This window comes from Mirounga angustirostris, unplaced genomic scaffold (assembly GCF_029215605.1).
Source record: "Mirounga angustirostris isolate CCGP_5_RB_7025 unplaced genomic scaffold, mMirAng1.0.hap1 SCAF_3, whole genome shotgun sequence".
Taxonomy (NCBI): Eukaryota; Metazoa; Chordata; class Mammalia; order Carnivora; family Phocidae; genus Mirounga; species Mirounga angustirostris.
The window spans coordinates 186,456,841-186,477,725 of NW_026991711.1; the positions used below are offsets into that span (position 1 = coordinate 186,456,841).

At 43.2% G+C, this 20,885-nt stretch overlaps 1 protein-coding gene and 1 pseudogene across 9 annotated transcripts in view; both read right to left on the reverse strand.

The window, feature by feature from the left end:
• The window catches only part of SP110 (SP110 nuclear body protein), a 41,388-nt gene that overhangs the window by 12,554 nt on the left and 7,949 nt on the right, over positions 1–20,885 (reverse strand). For 7 of the 9 annotated variants that reach the window (XM_054505978.2, XM_064587224.1, XM_054505977.2 and 4 more), the window contains 10 exons: positions 19,603–19,680; positions 17,490–17,558; positions 15,326–15,475; positions 13,317–13,397; positions 12,169–12,219; positions 9,946–10,011; positions 8,224–8,367; positions 5,178–5,246; positions 1,138–1,236; positions 530–672 (listed from right to left, as the gene is read on the reverse strand). In XM_054505978.2, coding sequence (XP_054361953.2) covers positions 530–672; positions 1,138–1,236; positions 5,178–5,246; positions 8,224–8,367; positions 9,946–10,011; positions 12,169–12,219; positions 13,317–13,397; positions 15,326–15,475; positions 17,490–17,558; positions 19,603–19,680 — 950 coding nt within the window. The remainder of the gene's footprint in view (positions 1–529; positions 673–1,137; positions 1,237–5,177; positions 5,247–8,223; positions 8,368–9,945; positions 10,012–12,168; positions 12,220–13,316; positions 13,398–15,325; positions 15,476–17,489; positions 17,559–19,602; positions 19,681–20,885) is intronic. The other 2 variants (XM_054505980.2, XM_054505981.2) reach the window with 2 other exon arrangements.
• Positions 6,903–6,981, reverse strand: LOC129045668 (U4 spliceosomal RNA; annotated as a pseudogene).

A 20,885-nucleotide genomic window follows, 5' to 3' on the forward strand; every position in this document is an offset into this window, starting at 1 on the left:
TCCATCACAGTGATAACTTTTTGAGTGTTTTGGGGAGGCTTTGTGTTGGGTTCTGGGATCACAAAGACCAATAGCCTTGTTTGTTGCTCACAGGATAGTGTGTGAGCTGGGGAAGTACAGAGGAGAGACTGCCCACAGACAAGGTGGTCTGGAAAAGTGTCACCCAGGTGTCCAGATGGAGCTGGGTCTGGAAGAGGCCTTTATTGGGCAGAGGGTGCAAAGAAGCTCTCGGAGGTCTGTGTCTCCATCTGGCTTACTCCCAGCTCACCCCATCCAACATCCCCAGGCTAAGCTTCTTAAAACTCTCCTGACCTCACAACCCTTTGCTCACATTTAAAGTTCTCCGCCGTGGGTACCACCAATCTGCGTTCCTAACTTTATCACCCACAACTTTTTTCTATGAAAAATCTAGCTCTTTCTCAATCATGCTGTGGAATCCCAATGGAAATTCCTTCACATTTCTGTTATTGAAATTCCACTTATCCTTCAAGGAATTAAACCCGTCACCCATCTTTTCCCTGTCAAATACCTTCAGCAGCTCTTCTAAGGTCTTTCCTTTGCAATGCACAGTCTGCTTCCATTTCCTTGTATTTGCCCGCTTTCCTTCGATTTCAAATTCTTTTGGTGTGAACCAGACCCCTGCCTCATTCCGAATGCACTTCTCTGAGGATCCTGTAAGATAAAGACGGCCCATTCCCAGATCCAGTTTCATTCTCTGTGAATTAACCCTAAACCTCAAATCCCTAACTGTGGTTGTTCCACCTGCCTGGGTCGAGAGAGACTTCCTGTGGGGAGGGAGCAGTAGCAAGGGAGTCTGGATTCCTTCTTTCTCAGACTGAAGGAAGCCCTGAAGCCTGCAGGAGTGGTGTGGGAGTGGGAGAGGATTTGCATCTTATGTGATATCTACACGTGGCAAGTAGAGCCACTGGGTCCATGGATGACTTCCACGTGGGAGTGGAGTGGCTCAGCTGCCAGGTTTACCATGATACAGAAAAGTGAAAATTCTTTCTTAATAAGCACTTCTTTCCCTGCAGCCTAGCTTGCAGGGTTTATTTCCTGGATGATTAAACACATGGGTATTTCCCTCTCTTCCAGTGGTTCTAGGGGTTCCAAAGAGCAGAAGACCGAGAAACCCACCTTGTTTCAATTTCTCCTTATATAAAATCCCTTTGGCTTCACCACAGGTCACAGGAAGTTCAGGAGAGAGAAAATCCACAGTTTCATCTTCGGGTTTTTCTGAAAGAAGAAGGGAAAGTAGAAGAGTGTAGTGTTGCTCAGTCTTCCTTCTATCTCCTTCATGGATTCTCCTTTCCCTAAATTCTGATAATAGTAATAACAACAATAATCATGTAAATGGCACTAGAGGGCAACCTCTGGTTAACTGGCAGAAGGTCTTCCATTTTGAGTGGCAGATTAGCTAACATGGACAGAGCAGTTTCCGATCAACAAAACCATCACCACCAACACTACATCAAACAAAATGTTTAGTAAAACATATAGGGCTTCTTTGGTGAGTGGGTTTTAATTCATAAGCTAATTGGCCATCACCTAAGTTTCCTTTATTCCATAAGCATCCTGCTTATCTCTCTGTGCTGATAGAAGTTGCCTGCTCAGAATATTTTGTGGTGCTCATGTAGCTGGAGGAAAGGTCTTTGTCTATAATCTTATCTCCTGATTTAAACCAAGGCAGGATGAGTGAGGTGCTTAGTGTTGAGGTATTAGGGTCAGTCTTCATTTTTTGCTGTCCTTTTTCATTTTATTGCTTTTCTGTTTCTTCCTCTATGAGTAAAAAAGAAAAACCCCAAGAACTCTAGACTAATCTGCGAATTGCACATGGAGAGATTTGGCAACTGTGAACCCCTGAGTAGGGATGTGGGATATTGATTCAGGAGAAGCAGTTGTAAAAGAGTTTAAAATAAATATCAGCAATTCCTGCTTCTTTTTGCTCTAGCCTCACTGTGGGTGGATTCATTCCAGATAGACTGCAGGAGCTGTCTCCAGGGGCAAGGAGAAAACTCTGCAGCCTAGGATTATACAGGATGTTACTTGTGGAATAAGGCTAGGTGAACAACGAGTCCAACTTTCTCTCTTGCCTCAGATACTTATTAAAAGAGCCAAAAGGAGGGGTGCCTGGGTGGCTCAGTCAGTTAAGTGTCTGCCTTCGGCTCACAGCATGATCCCAGGGTCCTGGGATCAAGCCTTGTGTCCAGCTCTCTGCTTGGCAGGGTGCCTGCTTCTCCCTCTCTCTCTGCTGCTCCACCTGCTTGTTCTCTCTTTCTCTCTCTCTCTCTGTCAAATAAATAAATAAAATCGTAAAAAAAAAAAAAAAGAGCCAAAAGGAAGTGTATGAGAAAGCAAGAGCACCATTGGAAAGAGAACAGAGCAGCATCAATGGTGAAAAAATCATTAGTTACTTTGGAAAGATATGAACTAGAGTCAGACAAGAAAGCAGAGATCCCTGAGAAGTGAGGGGATTTCTCCCCTGAACAGAACGCTGGAAGATGCCCAGCCTTGGAGGGGCAGGGGCTATAGCAAGCCTGGGTAGGAATGAGGGGGTGGGAAGAACTTAGTTTCAAGAGCCAGCCAGCATTCTTGCATGGAATGGCTGGCTCCACTACTTGTCTCCGGACTCTGCCCACTTAAATAAATATGGCCCAGGGGATGACAGATCAGCCTCAGGAGCCAGATTGGTTGGGCTTATAATCTTGGCTGTGCAGTTTATTAGCAAGGTTATGTAAGTGCATATTACTGTCAAAGTTGAGTGGAAGATTTGCCACTGGGGGTTCCTAATGTGGGTGACCAGGCAGAGCCACAGGTAACTTTGGACTACTGCAAACCCCAAGGGGGATTAGCAGGGCATTGGGGGCCTTGTATAGTTTTCTGTCTCATGGAACGAATTCCTTAATTCCCTATGGCATATTATAGGTCCCAAAACACAGATGTCCCAGACATGCTTGCAAGCAGATGTGGGAACAGTGGGTGGCACTGGCAGTTCTGGGCAGCAAGCCAGGGTGCAGAGTTGTGGGCACAAGCAGAACTCCCTCCTTTACTTGGTGCAGGCAGCTTACCAAGTCAGGCAGGACCTTGTGTCCTGAGTATTTCCAAAGACACCACCGTGTACCTAAGTAGGGACAGCTTTCTGATCTGTTCCCGGTCATCCTGCATTTGGCTTAGTCTCACCTGCTCCTCTTGCAAACAGGCTTTTAAGGCTGGAACCCCGAGGGAAAGACCTGCCTGCTGCTCTCCCACATCTATGAGATCACCATTCATAAGTGTGGGCAAACAATGAGGAACCTGCTATGAAAAGTAAGCAATTAACAAAGAGAGTTCATGGAAATGAAAAGCATGGTGGAGGAAACAAAAAGAAAGCCTAACAGAGACAAGGAAAAGCAGAATGGAAAAAAAAGTTAATTACTGATTGGATAGATGAACATCGGGAAAAGGCACAAGATGAAAATCATTCATGGACAGACGGGGCCTGGGGAAAGGTCTGGAGCTCCATGGTAGTAGTCACTGGAGCTCATACTGCATTGTATGAGTAAATGGAGGTTCTGATATTGGTATTCATACTTTGTAAAGAAAAATAGATAATGTATTGATCTGATAGTTATTTAAGCATAAACTGTGTGAGGCACAGAGAAGTTGGACATAGAGCAATGAGCAAGATTGACTGCTTACTGATCTCCTTTGACTTTCACCCAGTTAACAGCTAATTATAGTTGTGACAAGGGCCATGAAAAAAAAAACACTAGGCTCTATGAAGGCATGTCAGGGAGACCTACCCTTGCCTGCTGGGACAGAGAAGTCTTGGTTCAAGGTGAGGCCTGAGGGTGTGAAGCAAAAGGAAGGAAAGCAAGGGGGGATTAGCTTTGGGGAGGAAGTGTGTGAGGGGGAAACAATGAGGAAGTCCTGAGCAGGAAAGGGGGGCATAGCATCCAGTGTCAAAGTGGCTTAGGCTCTCAGAAATCAGGCTGGTGGGGACACTCAGGGTGTGGGTAGGGGTTGGATTGTGGGTGTGGGTTAGGTTGTGTTTCTTGACCTAGGTGCCAGGTACATATGAGCTTTTCCTTTGTGTTAATTCCTCAAAGTGTACATTTATGGTACTTGCATTTTTCTTAGGCACATTACACCAGTGCTACTCAACATGTTAGCGTGTGACGAGACAGCAGCTTGATCAAAGTAGAATCAAGGCTCTCAGGGTCGTGGGATCGAGCCCCATGTTGGGCTCCATGCTGGGTGTGGACCCTGCTTGGGGTTCTCTCTCTCCCTCTCCTTCTGCTGGTGCCACCCCCGGGAGGCGCATTTGCTTTCTGTCGCTCTCTCTCTCTCTCTCTCAAAAAAAAAAAAAAAAATAGAAATCAAGGCATCTCCACTGAGGAGGTCTTGCTGTAAAGACAGTTGGTCCAGTGTCACAGTTAATTTATAAGCTCCTTCTTTCTGCAGACCTGCCACAAACGGACTTGTCAATGGCACCAGTCTGTGGACCCCACCTCAAGTAACCCCTGTTCTACTTCAACAATAAATTCAATAAATTCATGGGGGAAAAAAGACCAATGTCACTGGAGCATAGAGGGAAGGCAGAGGGAGAGGGGATGATGTTGAAGATGTGTCACAAAAGCAGAAGAAAAATGCGAGCAAGCAGAAAAAGAGGAGGGGAAGAAGAGGAAGAGAGGAGGACAGTGACCCCAAGAGGCCTCAGGGTGCAGGCGGCAGAAGCAAGCCAAGGGGATGACCCACAGAGACCAGGCTCGCACCCCTGTCTATCACAGGAAAAGAAAGTTCAGCTCTCTGCAGATAGGAACACCATCAGGGCCTTGCTTCCATAAGGGTTTTCACCCTATGGAATGAAAGAAGTAGAAGTTGATGTTAGAACTTGACTCATGGGTTCAGTCTTTCTCTCTTAAACATTTTGGGTCTTTGTTGGTGGGTTCTCTGTTGAAGAATCCATCCCAGTGCAGAAGCAGGTGATTGGGTAGGCAGCACAAGGTATGCACTGGCATTCACCTGGAGTGTCCGGTGTGACAACTTGTTAGAGTGGAGAAGAATGCAGGTGAAGGAGACCTAGGCAGAGGAGGACAAGGATGGGAGGGAAAAGAGGAGGAAGACAGGGAGACAAACAATTAGCATCTGGCCAGGGCGCCATGCAGCCTGACAGGCCCTGCATCTGGCTTATTTACCCTTGTGAGGAATACTTTTCTGACATCTTCTTGTTGAACTTGAACTGACATTTTTTTTCCTTTTCTTTTCTAAAAAAATGAAAAAAAATTAGTGTCATCTATAATTTGAAACATAGATTTATATGCTTTATATATCAACTATTTTAAAGTAATTTTTTTCTGTCTTTCTACTGCTTTGGAGAAACAAGATAGATATGAGTCTTGTGAAATGAATACTATAGCATTGATCACGGAAAAATAGCAAGCTCATGTTAATAGATAGGAAGGCCAAAAATATTATAGATGCTGTATATTCATAAATTAATGTATATTAATACAATATATAATAATCGATATAATGTTTTTAATACAAACATACTTATATCCATAATATATATGTATTTAATACAAACAATAGAAGTAGATAAAGGATATAACCTTATAAACATAACACAGAAAGGGTTTTTTAAGGAAGAAATATAGGGCATAAAGCCATGGTTCTCAATGTGGGGTGATTTGGTCCCCTGGGGGATATTTGACAATGTTAGGAAATCTTTTTGTTTCTCACAGCTGGGAGGAAGATGCTACTGGCATCTCTAGGCTGGGATGTTGCCAAACTTCTCATGATGCACAGGACAGCACTCATGACAAAGAATTATTCACTTCCAAATGCCAGTGTCAAGGTTGAGAAACTCTGGCATAAACCCTCTTGGAAAAGATAAACTGATTTGTCTAAATAAAAAAAAAAGTCTCCACAACCAAAAATTTCTCAAGTTAAAAGACACAAATAAGATAAGAAAAATTGCAATAAGATAACAAAGTGTTCATTTCTGTAATAGATTTAAGAAAATGAATCATCCTATACAAAAATGGGCAAATATGAACAGGTGATCCTCAAAAGAAAAAATTCTAGTAACAAAATTTATTAAAAAAAACAGGTATCTTAGTAGAAATAGGCTAGATGATGTTATGGTAAATTGTGATCCTCCCAAATCTCAGTGGTTGATTACAGGTATCAGCAAACGACAGCCTGATGGCCAAATTGGCTCAATACCTGTTTTTTGTTTTTTGTTTTGTTTTTGTTTTTGTTTTTGTTTTGTTTTTTAAGATTTTATCTATTTATTTGACAGAGAGAGACACAGCGACAGAGGGAACACAAGCAGAGGGAGTGGGGGAGGGAGAAGCAGGCTTCCCGCGGAGCAGGGAGCCCGATGCGGGGCTCGATCCCAGGACCCCGGGATCATGACCTGAGCCGAAGGCAGACGCTTAAGGATTGAGCCACCCAGGCGCCCCTCAATACCTGTTTTTAAAAATAAAGTTTTGGGGCGCCTGGGTGGCTCAGTTGGTTAAGTGACTGCCTTCGGCTCAGGTCATGATCCTGGAGTCCCTGGATCGAGTCCCGCATCGGGCTCCCTGCTCGACAAGGAGTCTGCTTCTCCCTCTGACCCTCCCCCCTCTCATGTGCTTGCTCTCTCTCATTCTCTCTCTCTCAAATAAATAAAATCTTTAAAAAAAATAATAAAAAAAAAATAAAAATAAAGTTTTGGGGTACCTGGGTGGCTCAGTTGGTTAAACGTCTGCCTTCGGCTCAGATCATGATCCCGGAGTCCTGGGATTGAGTCCTGCATCGGGCTCCCTGCTCAGCAGGGAGTCTGTTTCTCCCTCTGCCCCTCACCTTGCTCATGCTCTCTCTCTCTCTCACTCTCTCTTTTTGTCTCTCTCTCAAATAAATAAATAAAATCTAACAAAAAAAAAAATTTTCAATTAGCAATTATCGCGCCTCGGATAAACCTCATTGGCTAGGATACGGCCACTGTGCATTGTAACACAGCCAGGTGTATTTGCTTATATATTTGTCTCTGGCTGCTTTCATGCTACAATGGCTGTCTTGAGTAGTTGCAATAGAGACTGTATGGCCAGCAAAGCTTGAACTATTATCTGGCCCCTTTTAGAAAAAGTTTGCCAAGTGCTGGTTTAGAACAACCCAGTTGTACTTCTCCTTCATGTTACTCATTCATCACAAATTAGATGAAGTTCCATGTCATTGACATACATGGATCCTGGGGACAGAACAACCTCTCTCTAGAACACTGTTGGTCCCATGGCAGAGAAAAAGATGATACACAGGCTCTTAAAGCTTTGGCCTTGAAGGGACCCTCACATCTCTGCCCACATTTCTTTGGCCAAGTCAAGTGACATGGCCACACTGGAGTCCACAGGGCAAGGGTATATAACCTTCAGGGATATCAGTGAGCAGTAATACAACCTATCACATGCAAAATGCAAAGAAATTCAAAGGAAAACATGGGTGGAATAGCATTCTTTTTTTTTTTTAAGATTTTATTTATTTATTTGACAGAGAGAGACACAGCGAGAGGGAACACAAGTAGTGGGAGTGGGAGAGAGAGAAGCAGGCTCCCCGTGGAGCAGGGACCCTGATGTGGGGCTCAATCCCAGGACCCCGAGATCATGACCTGAGCCGAAGACAGACACTTAACAACTGAGCCACCCAGGTGCCCCTCATTCTTTGCTTTTCATCTGTCAACACAGAAAAGTCTTATTATTTCTAGTTTTGGTGGAGGTGGAGGAAAAAGAGCATCCATGTGATGTTAATGGGAGACTAAACTGATAACAATTTGATCATCAGTATGTGCTAGTTTTAAATATTGACTAAGCCACTTCACTTCTAGAAATAAGCCATTAAGAAATACTCTTCAGAGTGTGTCCACTTTGAGGATTGGTGCCACTCCTCCCATGGAGCAAGCTAGAATCAGACAGGAGCCCCCAGACTCAGTGGAGCAGTGGTGACTCTACTAACAGAAATGTAAACAGTAGACACTGGGACGTGGTCACGTTGAATCCACGTGGCACAGCTGAGCTGACCTGCATGTTGGCAGCACTGCACTGACTTCTTCCCACAACCACTCTCAGTCCAGCAACTCCTTGCTGTCTTGTCTGCACCGCTCCCTTCTGCGGTTTCCTTCACACAATACCCAACTCTGTGCCTGCCCCATGAGAGACCCTCCCACACTGAGCATTCGAATGGCAGGTTCAGTCCTCAGCTTACCCTTTGGTCCAGAGGTTTGGACACATTCAGTCCTTGCCTTTTGGGCCCTTGTCATGATCTTTGAGTTCCTGGTTGAATCATCCTTCTTTTCAGTTGTTTGATCCACCACATGGAGCTTCTCTTGGATTCTGTGCCCAGGTGAGGCTGCCCATGGGATAGTGATTTGTGAATAGTTTAAATTGGGGTCCCCGGTGAACCCCCTCCCCCCCTTGTTAGTGACTTCCTCTCTCATACCCCAGCCCTCAACCTTTCAGGAAATCCCTTACTCTTATACCTCTCTTTTATGTTATTTTCTTAGAGTTATTCCTCTTCTTTTTTGTGTGTATCTTTTTTTCTTCCCCAAACTCACAATACTTCATCCTGTTTCTCTTTCTCCCCTTCAACTTCTCTTTTTGTCTATTAATTACACATGCGTCAACTAGAATGTAAGCTCCATGAGGGCAGGAGTATTTGTGATTTGCTCACTGCTGAACCCATAGGACCTGGGACACGTACCTGACACATACCTCACACTCCATTTGCCTTTGTTGACTGAAAATATAAGGGGAGCATATTTTTGAAAATATTAAAATGATGTATTTTTTATCTTTATAAATCACAATGGCCCATGGTTCCCTAACTATTAAATCAATAAGTATCTGTGCAAGGACAGATGCTGGCTAGAACTGAGATGTCACTGCTCAGATGAGACTGTTTTGGAGACCTTACACAAAATCTTGAAACACAGAACTTGTTGAGAGCCCAAGGGATTTCTAAATTCCAAAAATTACCTTTATATGCTAACAATACAAGTTTGGAGGTCTAAATGTGAAGTTTTCCTAGAAGAAGAAAACTCAGCATATGACAAAGACTAAGTTTCTCTGGCTGAGGGAGATGATGGGGTTGGAAATCAGGAGGAAGAGACAAGAGGAAAAAGAGGGCAAGCAAGTAGATCTGAGTTCCCTCCTAGGTTAAACCCTGAGACTGAGAGGCACTAGAAACAAGCAGGAAAATTTGGAGCATGTCCAAAGCAGTGATGCCCATGTCATGATGCATGTTGAGAGCTGAGGGGAAATGCCCTCCCAGGGTGCTCACGGAATGGCCCAGAATCCAAGGGAATCCTTACTGACTGGTACACCTTGAGTACATGGTTTTGAGTAAAAGAATGAAGGAAAAGGGAAGGAGAAAAGTAGGAGGGAGAGAGTTCAGGGTGACAAGGAAAGCAGAGAGATAAAGCAGAGGAACCAGAAAATGCAGTTTCACAAAATTTTGTTTCCTAAACTGCAAATAATGCAATTTTCATGCATGGAGTAGACACAAGATAAGCAGGCATGAGTCAATTCAGGTGATTTTGAATGCTCTGTGACTCCAAATCTAACTCCAGTTTGATATTGGGAGTCTGAATCCTTCCTGCCCATCAAGACTTGCTTTGTCTATTCATCCTGGCTCTGAGCCAGACTAGACACAGTCCTAATCTCAAAACTGTCTGACACCTTCTGTCCAGTTCCACCCTATCCTTCCCATTGATAAGAGAAAAGAAGTCTGCTGGAACCAACACGGTTTCTGGGTTCTCCTTCTTTTGTGAGGGGAGGTCCTTTAACAGGGTAGTCTAGGGGGCAAGGATGGGACTGGCTGTGCTCCAGGGATACCCAGATGGCCATGTAGCAGGAGAGGAGGCCATGCTGGTCATCCAGTAAGGACCATGATGAACAAGGGAATAGTAATTCAATTTTTCTTACTTACTTCTTGGGAGCTTTTTTTCCTGTCTTCTTTTTGAAGATGGCAGGTTGTATTTTTCTGTCCTCTTTCCTAAAACAGAAAAAAAAAATCATCTCTTATGGCTATAAATATTGATCTTCAAGCTTGAAATGTCAATATTTATAAATAAATTTATGTAAAAAAAGTATTCCATTTTACTTGGAAATAAACAAGGATTGAACAAAGAAGTAATAGATACACCAAATTATCAACATTTAAATATGCCATTTAAAAATAAATACAATATGCCATTTTTTTCACCTTAATAACCAGTTTTTCAAGAGTAGAAGAAAAATAGAGACATCACTATAAGCTACATATAAGAGATTTACTTAGCTAAAACTCAAGGGCAGAAATCATAAAAATAAAAGATGAATAGATTTGCCTGTTTAAAAAATAAAAAATCCCCACACTTTAAAAAACATCCTTATAATATTAAGACAAAAAATAAGGAAAATTGCAGTATATGTAAAGTATAGAGGGTTAATATCCTTACTAGATAAAGCAAAAGAGGAATAGAACACTAGGGAAATGGGAGAGAACATAAGTTGAAAATACTCAAAGAGGAAAGACAAATGACACATTTATTTAAAAATTGTCTTTAGACAACTAATCATAAAAAAAAGTATTGTTTGGTTTTAAGGATTCCCATCTCCTAAAATGTTTTATCCTACCCAGTGTTGATGAGGACGTAGAAAATGAGCACTTATGAGCACTCATATTATCAAAGAGAATGTAAACAATCCCATTTTCTGAAGAACGATTTGCTGACATAGACAAAATCAAAGATGTGCAGACTCTAACCAAGTAATCTCACACTTAGAAATTAACTCGGAGGAAATTACTGGACATGTGTGCAAAGGTATAAACACACACAAACATGATTTCTATTTTCATATAAGAATTGGAGATAGCCTAACTGTCCATCATATAGGCTATTATTTAAACTAAATTGCTAATTATACAATAATGTGCTATATAACTAAAAGAAAGAAATACAGGTAACATTGATATGCAGATATGTGTATTAAATACACAATGAAAAAACTGTTTATAGACCATATAGTATGAGCTTCTATGTGTATAGAATGAGATAAATGTATGCATATTTCTAAGGTGTAGAAACAAAGTGGGGAAAGCAGATATGAAATAGGAGTTTCACTTCCTGATTAATAACTTCCCGTACAGATTCTGTGGATTTTATTGGGATCACACAGGCCACATTTCGGTGGTTTCATGTTCACAGTGTAAGTCTCAGTTACACAGAGTCCCCTGCGGGATTTGGAGTGTCCCAGCAGCCTTTGCGGTGGCGCTGAGACCCATGCTGCCTTGGCCCTCTGGCATCTCCCTCTTTCACACACTTCTGCAATCAGGGGAAAGGGGTGCAGAGAGCTGCTCAGTACTCTTCTGTGTTTTGACTCAGAAGTGACACTCGTAGCAGCTCATTGGCCAGACCCGTGATCACGGCCCTGTCTCCTGCAAGGAGCTGGGAAATGCAGCATCCAAGGCAGAGAGGAGAACTGGAAATAGTGGAGAGCACTAGCAATGCTCACCACCACGGTGTCCGGGGCAGGGACTGCTGATTATTTGGCTTTCTCTGGTCTCGCTTTTCTTTGCTAATCAAGCGATTTGATTTCGAGCTGGATACGGGTCCTTCGAGAAAAAAAAGTGACATTTCCCAGCCTCCTTTGCAGTCAGGTGTAGTCAGGTCACTCGTAGCAAAGAAATGGTAACAGAATGTCTAAAGGCAACCTCCTCCAGTGGAAGAGACATGCCCTCCTAGACCTTGCCTCTTTCCTTTGGTGGGAATGTAAACTCGCTGGCTGGACCCCAGTGAGGGGATGCCACACTCTGAAGTTGGTGGTGCAATGACTAATGAGTTTGAGATTCTAGGTGCATGATGCCAGCCCTGACCGCCTACCTTCACATAGGAGAGAGAAATAAGCTCTCTTATTTCAGCCACTGGTTTTTGAGGGGAAGGGCGGTTCTTGTCCCACACAGCAAGCTAATCCTAATGGCGGCTGAATATTGCTTTTGTAGTGTGGAAAAATTTCTAGGTTGAAAAAAATCAATAAATCACTGTTTTAAAAAGCACAAATCTTTTTATGGTCTAGGATGTCTCTTTTGTAGCATAGAAGAGTGTTAACAACCCAAAAAAGTAACATCAAATCCACCCTAACAGAGACCAAATAGGTTCTTTACACTTACGTGTTTCCCCAGATTTTCCCAAAGATGGTTTATTTCCATTATTTGTTGAATCTAGAAAATAATGAGAAAGAAAGTCATTTTAAACAGGCTTTAAACTTTGTGACCACCTCATTTCAGACAATATTGAGTTGGTAAAGTTTTGACAGTATTATTTCTGTCCTTCCTTTATAATGGGGAATGATGGGATCTGAAGAGAGTTCTAGGGGACCAAGGTGCTTGTCCTGTGCCACCATCCTTTACCCACAGGATCTTGGAAAAACCCACTCATCCTTTACATGCCTCAGTCTCCTCATCAGTAAAATTTGAATTCATTATTCAACCTTCTCCAACGATTGTTGTACAAATCCAATGAAATTATCCATGAGAAAATTTGCAATATTACTATATAAGTTAGTGCAATGTGGGAGAAGCTGTTGAAATGATCATTTGTATTTCAAGGTGGTCAAATTTAACTCATTCTTTCTGACAATAAATACTTGTCATTTGAGAGTTGCATTCTGTGAATTAGTGACACAACGACCACATCGCCAGCAAACAGAAGAATGTTCGTATTTTTTTCCCTTCTGAGGATAGTGGTAGCAAATGCACAATGGTAGTGGTGGTGAGGGCGGATTCACCTCACCGTTTGTCAGCTCATGCCCACAACGATATCAGCTGCAACTGCTCCGTTGGTTATAGTACTACGTTTGTGTTTATGATGAGTTGTGCTCTCCCAATTCTCCCACAAAGGTCGAGTGAGAAACATGGAAATTCAGATCTTAGGAAAAATTTTGTTCCATGACTTTGGCACTTTCAGGAGAGCACCATGAATGTATTTAGAACACATTCAGCAGCAGTGGTATTGCCCCAAGGTAGAAAAAATTGATTTGGGGATTGGGGTGGGAAATCTTATTCTTTTTATGTATGACGTATACAGATAGATATTTATTCTTCCTCAAGATAATTATCTATCTAAACATAAATGGATATATAATATATTTGTGGTATTAAAATATAGGTTGTGTTCATGGTTAGGAAAAAGTATCTAAGAGGGCTCCTTAGGGCAATGATAATGGAAAAAGGGCTGAGAAACACTGGTTTAGGATCGAAGAGTTCTGATTTGGGCTTCTGGGGATGGCCCTCTGAGACTTTGCAGTCCCTCCTTTTACCAGGCAGGATGCTTGGTGGTGCGCTGGGTGGCTCCTGGGGGCTCTTTTCTTCTTTCATTTCTGAAGAGTCATCACTGGTTTCTGAAAAAAGAAAAGACATTTCTTTCAGATCTCAGAAAAAGCCTCTGGAAAGCTCCATAGGAGTCTCCTGAAGTCCCAGGAAAGACCTTTTGCGGTGAAGGCTGGAGGTTCCAGGTCTTGCTTGAAAACCCCCATAACCCTTCCTGAGAGTGATTCTACCACTGGGTCCACCTGCCACTGTGGGGAGGAGCAGAGCAAGGCTGGGCAGCAGAGCATCCCCTACCAAGGGAGACGTCTAGTGAGGTGCAGTCGTCTGAGTCCCTGGATCAGAGGCTCAAATTGAAGTTGTGAATCCTTGGGATATCCCAGAAACCCTTTCAGGAGATCTTTGAGGTCAAAATTGGTTCCATACTAAGATGTTCTTTGCCTTTTCACTATGTTGACATGTGCTCACATGGAGCAAAAGTCATGGCAGGTAAAGCTGCTCGTGCCCTAGTACAAATCAAACCAGTGCCCCTAAATCTTATGCAGTCTTCCCTGCCACAGACCATTAAAAATAAAAAAGCCAGTTTCACTTAAGCATATTAAAAAAAAAAAAAGAATGTTCTTGATGAACCAGTTAAAATTATTAACTTTAAATTAACTTTATTAAATTTATTAAATTTCTACCCTTGAGTATAAGTATAAGGATTTTTAAAATTTATTTGAGAGAGAGAGTGAGCGGGAAGGAGAGAGAGAGAATCTGAAGCAGACTCCCCGCTGAGCACAGAGGTGGATGCGGGGCTGGATCACACGACCGCAAGATCACAACCTGAGCTGCAACCAAGAGTCAAGAGTCGGATGCTTAACCGACTGAGCCACCCAGGCGCCCCTGAGTATACATCTTTTTAATAGTCTATGTGGAAAACTGAGGAGTTCATATAAAACTACATCTTGAAGTTCACTGCATCTTGAAGCATGAACGTCTCGAGAAAAATACTTGTGTGATTGAGCTGCAAGCTCACTGTAGAATTCAGTGAACCAGTATTTTCCAAATGTCCAAGATATTATAAAATCCTGCATAAGTAAAAGATCCATTTAAAATACAAGACAGCATAATGCATTGTATTGCAAGAGTATAAAAAGTTAAGTTTTAAAAAAAATTTAAGTTTTATTTTGTTTAAATTCAATTAATTAACATGTAGTGCATTATTAGTTTCAGAGGTGTATAAGAAGTTAGTTGATGTGGTTTCAGATGCTACATCTCAACTAACCTTTATGAAACCATCCCTTCTTGACTTTGGGTGCAATATCAGAGATGAACATACATAGTTTTCTCAAAAAACTGTTAAAATACTCCATCTTTTTAAACTACGGATCCTTGTGAAGCTGGATTATCTTCCTGTCCTTCCACCAAAGCAATGTATCCCAATCAATCAAACACAGAAGCAGCTCTACGAATCCGGCTGTCTCTGATTCAGCTAAACATTAAGAGGTTTGTAAAAATGTAAAATGGTGCCAGTCTTCTCACCAATTTTTGTATTTGGAAAATATATTTGTTTTTCATAAAAATATGTTATTTATGTTAACAGGTAGTTGGTATATTACTGTTACTTTTAAATGAATTTACACAAATATTTTTGAATGATCAGTTTTAATTCCTAATGAAGTACATATAGATAAATATAAACAACAGAAACAAAAGGTCTTTAGGGTCCTCCATAATTTTGAAGAGTGTAAAGAAGTCTTGGGACCAAAAAGTTTGAGAGCTGCTGCCTAAGGTCACAGCTGAGGTCAGCTGTGCCGTGTGGACAGAGCTATTTCTGCACAAAATCTCCTCAGGTGCAATAGATCTTTGTTCCCTCTTGTCACACACAGCTCACCAACTTTCTCGGCACTTCTCCTTCCTTCTACTATTACCTTTACACATCCCTCTAATGCTGTGCCTGCTCTGTGAGAGACGCTCCCACACTGAGCATTCAAATGGAAGATTCTGTCACCAGCCTTACCCTCTGGTCCGGAGGTTTGGGCACATTCGGTGCTTGCCTTTTGGACACTTGTCATGACATTTGACTTCCTGGGTGAATCATCCTTCCTTTGAGTTGCCTGATCCACCACTTGGAGCTTCTCTTGGCTTCTGTGCCGAGGTGAGGTTCTCCCTGGGTCAAATAGTGAATAGTCTGTGAATAGTTTTCATTGGGGTGCCCAGTAAAGCTCCTCCTCCCCCTCCCATGCCCCCAGCCCCCACACTTTGAGATCTCTGTGCTCCTGTGCCTTGTTTTTCTTCTGCTATTTCTCTGTAATTATATATTTTTCTTGTGTGCACCTTTCTTCCTCCATTAGACTCACCATCTGCTCTCACTCCTGTACAACCTGTGGCAATTAACCAGACTCCCAGAGCAGTGGAATTTCTTTCCTGGGCCCTATTGTATGACACCTTCATCCTGGAGGTGGCCACATCCGAGTGAAAATGGCTAAGTGATCCGTTTTGGCACAGGAGGAGTTTCCTGAGGGCCCAGGTGTGAGACAGGAGGGATCTGAGGGTCCCTAGGTGCCTCTAGTGGAGAGAGTGCAAGGTATCAAGGAATTGAGGTGCCTCGTGATAGAGTGAAAGTCTGGAACAGAGAGGATTTGCAAGGGGTTGTCAAGGTTAGGGTTCTCTTTCGCACGGTCCTGGATGCCTTCATTTTGCCAAGGACTTATATTTATATCTTTGGATTTGATTTTTTATTGAGTGCCAGAGTGGCATATTGTGGGGATATTAAACTCCCTTGATTTCTCAGTGCTTCTGTAAAAAGCCCTAGCCTCCAGAGACATGGAAATAAATACAGAATAAAGATAGGGAATGCTTACTTACACTTCCCTGGAAACATTTCACTTTTCACATACCATGAGAATGAGATCTGTAGCTAGTAAACTGCTGTCTGATCTTCTCATCTCCTGAGATTGCCAAATGCCTACAGCAGGGCTAGCTTCCTAGGTTAAGTCCCAAAGTACCAGGATTACTGAAGCCTTCCCTCCATAGGTATTTACACATTAAAAAGGATGAAGCCCAGAACTTGGAGACATCCTTAGTAAAAGCTGAAGACACCTGGGCTTTCTCTGCCTCTTGGAAAGAGGCCTTTAAATTCCAAAAGATTAGGGTGAGGACTCAGGATTGTTTCAATCTTATCTCAAAGCAGCAAAGGTTTTTTTTTTTTTTTTTTTTCTTCTCCTTTCAGGAGGGCAAGAGGATGACTGTCCTTGTCCCGTCCGTAAACAGAAAATCCATCATTCTCTGTCCCTTGTCTATGGGATATCATCTGCCTCTCAGAAAGATTCCATCAGCTCTCTTCTCGTTGCCTATGGGTCTGCGTGTGGGAGGTAGATGCTGCAATGTTACTCTGGCTGTTGAGCTGGCTGTGAATATCAATGAGGAATTCTTTCCCCTGATCCAGGTGCCTGGGTTCCTGCAGTGGTCATAAACATAAAGAATGTGCCTATATGCCTATAGGGCAGACCTTTCACAGTTTTTGACAAAGCACTTACCATGGCACATGGGCATAGACAGCTAGCACAAATCTTGAAATCGGCAGGTCAAAAATTGAAAATTCTAAAATTTCTCCCCCTTCTCAGACCCTTCACAGTTTTTGACAAAGCACTTACCATGGCACATGGGCATAGACAGCTAGCACAAATCTTGAAATCGGCAGGTCAAAAATTGAAAATTCTAAAATTTCTCCCCCAATTATTTGCATCTTCTCTAAGCAACACATGCCACCATTCACCTGGCCATTCAAGCCAGACACTGAAGAGCGAGCCTTGCTGTCTCTCTCTTCCCCAACTTCCAATTCATCAAGGTCCATCAACTCTACCTCCAAGTTGGTCTTGAACTGGCTCTCCTCTCTCCATCTCCACTGCCAGACCTGAATGCAGAGTTCTATTGACTTACATGACATCTGCCTTCTCCCCCGCAAATGGTTGCCCTGCTTCCATTCTTTTCTGTTTCCAATTCATGCTTTACACAACCCCAAAATTGTTCTTGTCAAACATAAAATGGGATCATGTCACTTCATTGATTAGATCTCTTCAATGTCTCCTCATTTCATTAGAATAAAATTCAACTTCCCACACCTTGACCCACAAGCATGAGCTATCTGCAGCCTCTGACCTCTTCTTATTCTCTCATCTTACCTTTTGGGAGGCTTTTTTTCTGACGTCTCTTTTTTGGAGTTGACCAGATACTTCTTTTTCTTTTCTTTCCTAAACAGAAAAGGTGCAGATCATTTTTCCATGGCCACAAACATAGACCTGCTAACTTTACGTGTCAACAGGTCTCAGCTTGAACTTTCGGTCTTCAAACCATAGTGGTGAGGAGGTCATTGGTGACCTTACTTGATGCTGCTTCATGGAGTAATGAGGGAGAAGATGAGTGACATGAAGAGATGGGGACACTGAGTTTAGCTAAATCATTTCTAGCGGTTTGGTTGTGAAATGGAGGAGAGAGCTATGGAAACAGGTGAGGTGAGCTGAGGATCAAGAGGAAGCTCTTTTTATGAGCTATGATAAACTTGGGCAGTGGCTGAATGCAGATCCTATGACAGGGAGATGCTGAATTCTCAGGAGAAAGAAGGGATCATGGACCCCAACAGGCAAGGTGGAATGATTGCTGTAGAGAGAAAGAGGGAACAAGAGAGGAGGGGACAGATGCAGTTAGAGTTTGCTGGTTGGTAGCAGGAACTGAGGAGATTCCTATCTGATGCCTTTCCATGAAGTAGGAGGAAAAGTAATCTGCTTAAGAAAAAGGAGGTGGTGAGGGGGTAGGCACTTTGAAGAAAAAGCTCAGTATTGGAAAGGATCATTGCAAGAAGTGGAATTGTCATGCAGCGTGGGAGGATCATTGACGCTGGACTCATGAAGACACAGCCCGTGTGCTCTGCCCCACTGTGTGGCTCTCCCCAGAGGTGTCTGCCTTCAGACACAGTGTGCAGAAAGCAGATAATGGGTCCCTCCAAGAACTGCCAGAGGGTTCTGGGAAAAGACCGAGAGAGGCAAGGCAGATTAAGATATCAGCAAAAAGGTTACTGAAGCCATGGTTTGTGCACTCTAACCTGGTATGAAGGGGCGTGAAGAGAGGCATAAGATGAACCCGAAAAGAGATAGGCCAGCGGACTGGCCATCCAAGTGAGGTTGAAGGAAAGCTCCAGAGGGAACAAATTGTAAGGAAGAAATCAGGCAGGGATACTTTCAAATTAATTTTTTAAACGATTTTATTTATTTATTTGAGAGAGAGAACACACATGTGTGAGCTGGGAGAGGACCAGAGAGAGAGGGACAAGCAGACTCTGCACTGAGTGTGGAGCCCGACATGGGCCTTGATCCCACAACCCTAAGATCATGCCCTGAGTCAAAATTCAAGAGTTGGAGGCTTAACTGACTGAGCCACCCAGGCGCTCCTTGAATTATTTTTTAAGATTGGGCTGGGGAGGAGAGCTCAGAGATTGAACAATGGCTGTAGAAGGAGCACACTTCAAGGATTAGATGTCAAAAAAGAGAATTCTGAAATTAATTATTGGGAGGTCGAGCCAGGCTTCAATGATGAGAATGCCGATCGGTTGCCTTTGGGTGCAGGAGGCCAAGAATCAGTGCAGAAAAATATCACTGGAAAAGAGCCAAAGAAGGATCTAAGGGGCCTCTTATCCCTGTGTACCTTTAAGGTGTCCAGGATGGTGGCAGGACTTGAACTGACAGAAAAATTCTAAGTCAGCCTTTGAGGTGTGCTGAGGACTTGGAGGCAAATCAAGGATGATAGTGATGAAGAGCGACGGAACTGTTCATTTGAATGGTTAAGCCTTAAAGTAGAGGATGGAAGAGGAAGGGGTTGGCCAGGGATGGGGGGTAGCAAGCAGTGGGCATCTACCCTGCCTTCCACCATGAGTGATAGCAGGGAGTATGCAGCCCTGTCTTAAAAGAAAGCAGTGGGTCCTCTTGGGGGAACCCATTTTCAGTTAAAGAGGGAGGTACAACTAACCCTCTAAGAAGTTGTGGGTAAAGGAGACCTTGATGATTTCAGAGCAGGTGATTGCAATGGGTACATATTTCAATGGCCTTCAATGCCTTCCGGCTTCCCTACAATCTTCATGAAGGCTTTCAAGGAAGATGCAGTGAATGGGAGAAACAAGCTGTAATGAGCATCATAAGAACAATCACATGGTGGGTGCTTCTGACCACATAGGATCTGAAAAGCAGAAAGCAGCTCCAAATGCATGCTCCCGACATCTACAGGAGAAAGTCAACCTTTCCTTACCTTTCTTGTTGGGAGGTGTGCTGGATGCCTCCTGGAGCTCTTTGGGGTCATTTGGTTCAGGAGAGTCATCTGTTATCACTAACAAAGGAAAGAGATTTCGGTTCAGAGCTTGGAACAGGCTGGAGGAAAAGTCCTAAGGGAGCTGAGGGCAGAGCAGGAGGGTGCAAAGCGCGTGTCACCCAGGGCGGGGGTCTGCCAGCCCTCGGGCTCCCTGGCTCTGCCTTGATTTGATCAGTCTGTGGTTGGAGTTACCTGAGTGGCCATCCCCGTGCAGCAGGGAACAATTGCCCCACAGAGGAGGGCTCAGTTTGACCCGTTTCGAGAGGCTCCCCTTACATAGTAGAAGAGAGGAACACGGGCTATCAGCCACCCTCACGCAAGGAATGAGGCTGCGAGTAGGGTGAGTGCTGACCTTGACTTCTGGTGGCTTCAGTGAAGGGGAATGTCTTCGCCATAGGAAAAATACATGTTATTGCTTAGAGGTCTGTGAATGGATATTTTTGAACCGCTCTCTTTGTCATTATTTCACCTTGAAAAATGGTGAAGGAAGCTAAGTGCCTTATATATTTCTGTGTACAAGGACCAAGAAAGTGGGAGCTAGCCTCGACTTGGCTAGCACGTGTTAATCGCAAATAAATACAAAGGTCTAGTTTTTGCTGCACAAGGAAGACAGAAGGGGCTGGAAGCCATAATAAATCTCAAGTAAGACTGCCAACTTCCCCTTGTTTACATGGTACTATGAGATCAATCTCAAATTTTGGCCTGCTTAAGAATAGGTCATTGAGGCAGATGGCAAGCAGTCATGAGACATTTTAAATAATTTGTTGCATTTCAAATTATTTTAATCCTATCAACTCTTAAAAATCGAAACGATATAGAAATGACTAGGCTTGAAGGTGAAACTTCCCCACAGTCAGGGTGGGGGCTGGGAAAAAGAACCATCCACACCTGGGCCACACAGTGTTTTTGTTTGCTTCGCATTTGGATGGAGCAGTTTTGAGCTTTACCTTATTGCAGGGACCTCAAAGCATGGGTGAGTTACACAGTTCTGCTCTGACTCAGTCCCCTGTCCTTTCCCCAGGGTTCCTGCCACCAGCCTTAGCAGACCTTCTAGTGATGTTTGCAGCACGAAGATGGTTGTCCAGGGTGGTGAGGAGACCCCTGTCTCAAGAAGATCCGAATGGCCTCTCCTCTTGGTAGACATGGAAAGTAAGGCAAGCTAAAGTTGTCTACATCAAAATTACCCGGCATGGGGCCTGGTGGGACATCTCTTGAGCATTTCG